General features: G+C 58.2%; 1 protein-coding gene across 1 annotated transcript in view; it reads left to right on the top strand.

The window, feature by feature from the left end:
* The window catches only part of RXFP3 (relaxin family peptide receptor 3), a 1,305-nt gene extending 575 nt beyond the window's left edge, over nt 1-730 (top strand). The window contains exon 1 of the mRNA XM_029083627.1: nt 1-730. This exon is cut by the window's left edge and continues 575 nt beyond it. Coding sequence (XP_028939460.1) covers nt 1-730 — 730 coding nt within the window.
* Nucleotides 731-932: the final 202 nt, after the last annotated feature.

Genomic DNA, 932 nt, shown 5'->3' with positions numbered 1-932 from the left:
CCTGGCTTCCCTGCCACATGCCATTTTTTCCACCACTGCCACCGTCTTTGATGATGTGCTCTGCCTTGTCAAGTTCCCCGAGGGCCGAGGCAGCAATGCCCAGTTCTGGCTGGGTCTGTACCACATCCAGAAGGTGCTGCTGGGCTTCATGGTGCCGCTGGCCATCATCAGCCTCTGCTACTTGCTCCTGGTGCGCTTCATCAGTGACAAGCACGTCGGCAGCACCTGCAGCGGCCCCAGCACCAAGCGCCGCTCCAAAGTGACTAAGTCAGTGTCCATCGTAGTACTGTCTTTCTTCTTGTGCTGGCTGCCTAACCAAGCACTCACAACCTGGGGCATCCTCATCAAACTCAACGTGGTACACTTCAGTACTGAGTACTTCCTCTCCCAGGTGTACCTCTTCCCCATTAGTGTGTGCCTGGCACACTCCAACAGCTGCCTCAATCCCATCCTCTACTGCCTCATGCGCAGAGAGTTCCGCAAGGCACTGAAGAGCCTCCTCTGGAGGATCACCTCACCTTCCCTCACCACCATGCGCCCTTTCACTGACACCACCAAGCCGGAGCAGGAGGAGCAGGCCCTGCATGCCTTGGTGCCTGTCCAGCCCGTCACTGCTTCTTCCCCTGCTGCAACTGTCCAGCCGGAGGTGGCCTACTACCCCCCTGGGGTGGTGATGTACAGCAGCCGCTATGACCTGCTGCCTGCCAGCTCCACGGAGCAGCGCTGCTGAGATGGGCAGGGGCAGCAGAGGGGTGGGACTGTGGGGGCTGTGTAAGATGTGGCCCTGGGACATTGAATGCCTGGTAGGAACAAGGGGAGGAGGGATGGGTAAAGGAGGGCTTCTGTCTGAGAGACGCTCTTTTGGGCTTGTGTCTGCTCTTGGAAGCTTGTTGATGGAAACTGTTGTGCTGAAATTGTCCCCTGAACAGGAG

Source organism: Antrostomus carolinensis, unplaced genomic scaffold (assembly GCF_000700745.2).
Source record: "Antrostomus carolinensis isolate BGI_N321 unplaced genomic scaffold, ASM70074v2 scaffold1162, whole genome shotgun sequence".
NCBI lineage: Eukaryota > Metazoa > Chordata > Aves > Caprimulgiformes > Caprimulgidae > Antrostomus > Antrostomus carolinensis.
Note: the sequence above shows the minus strand (reverse complement) of the source record. Positions and strands in the feature narration are given on the sequence as shown.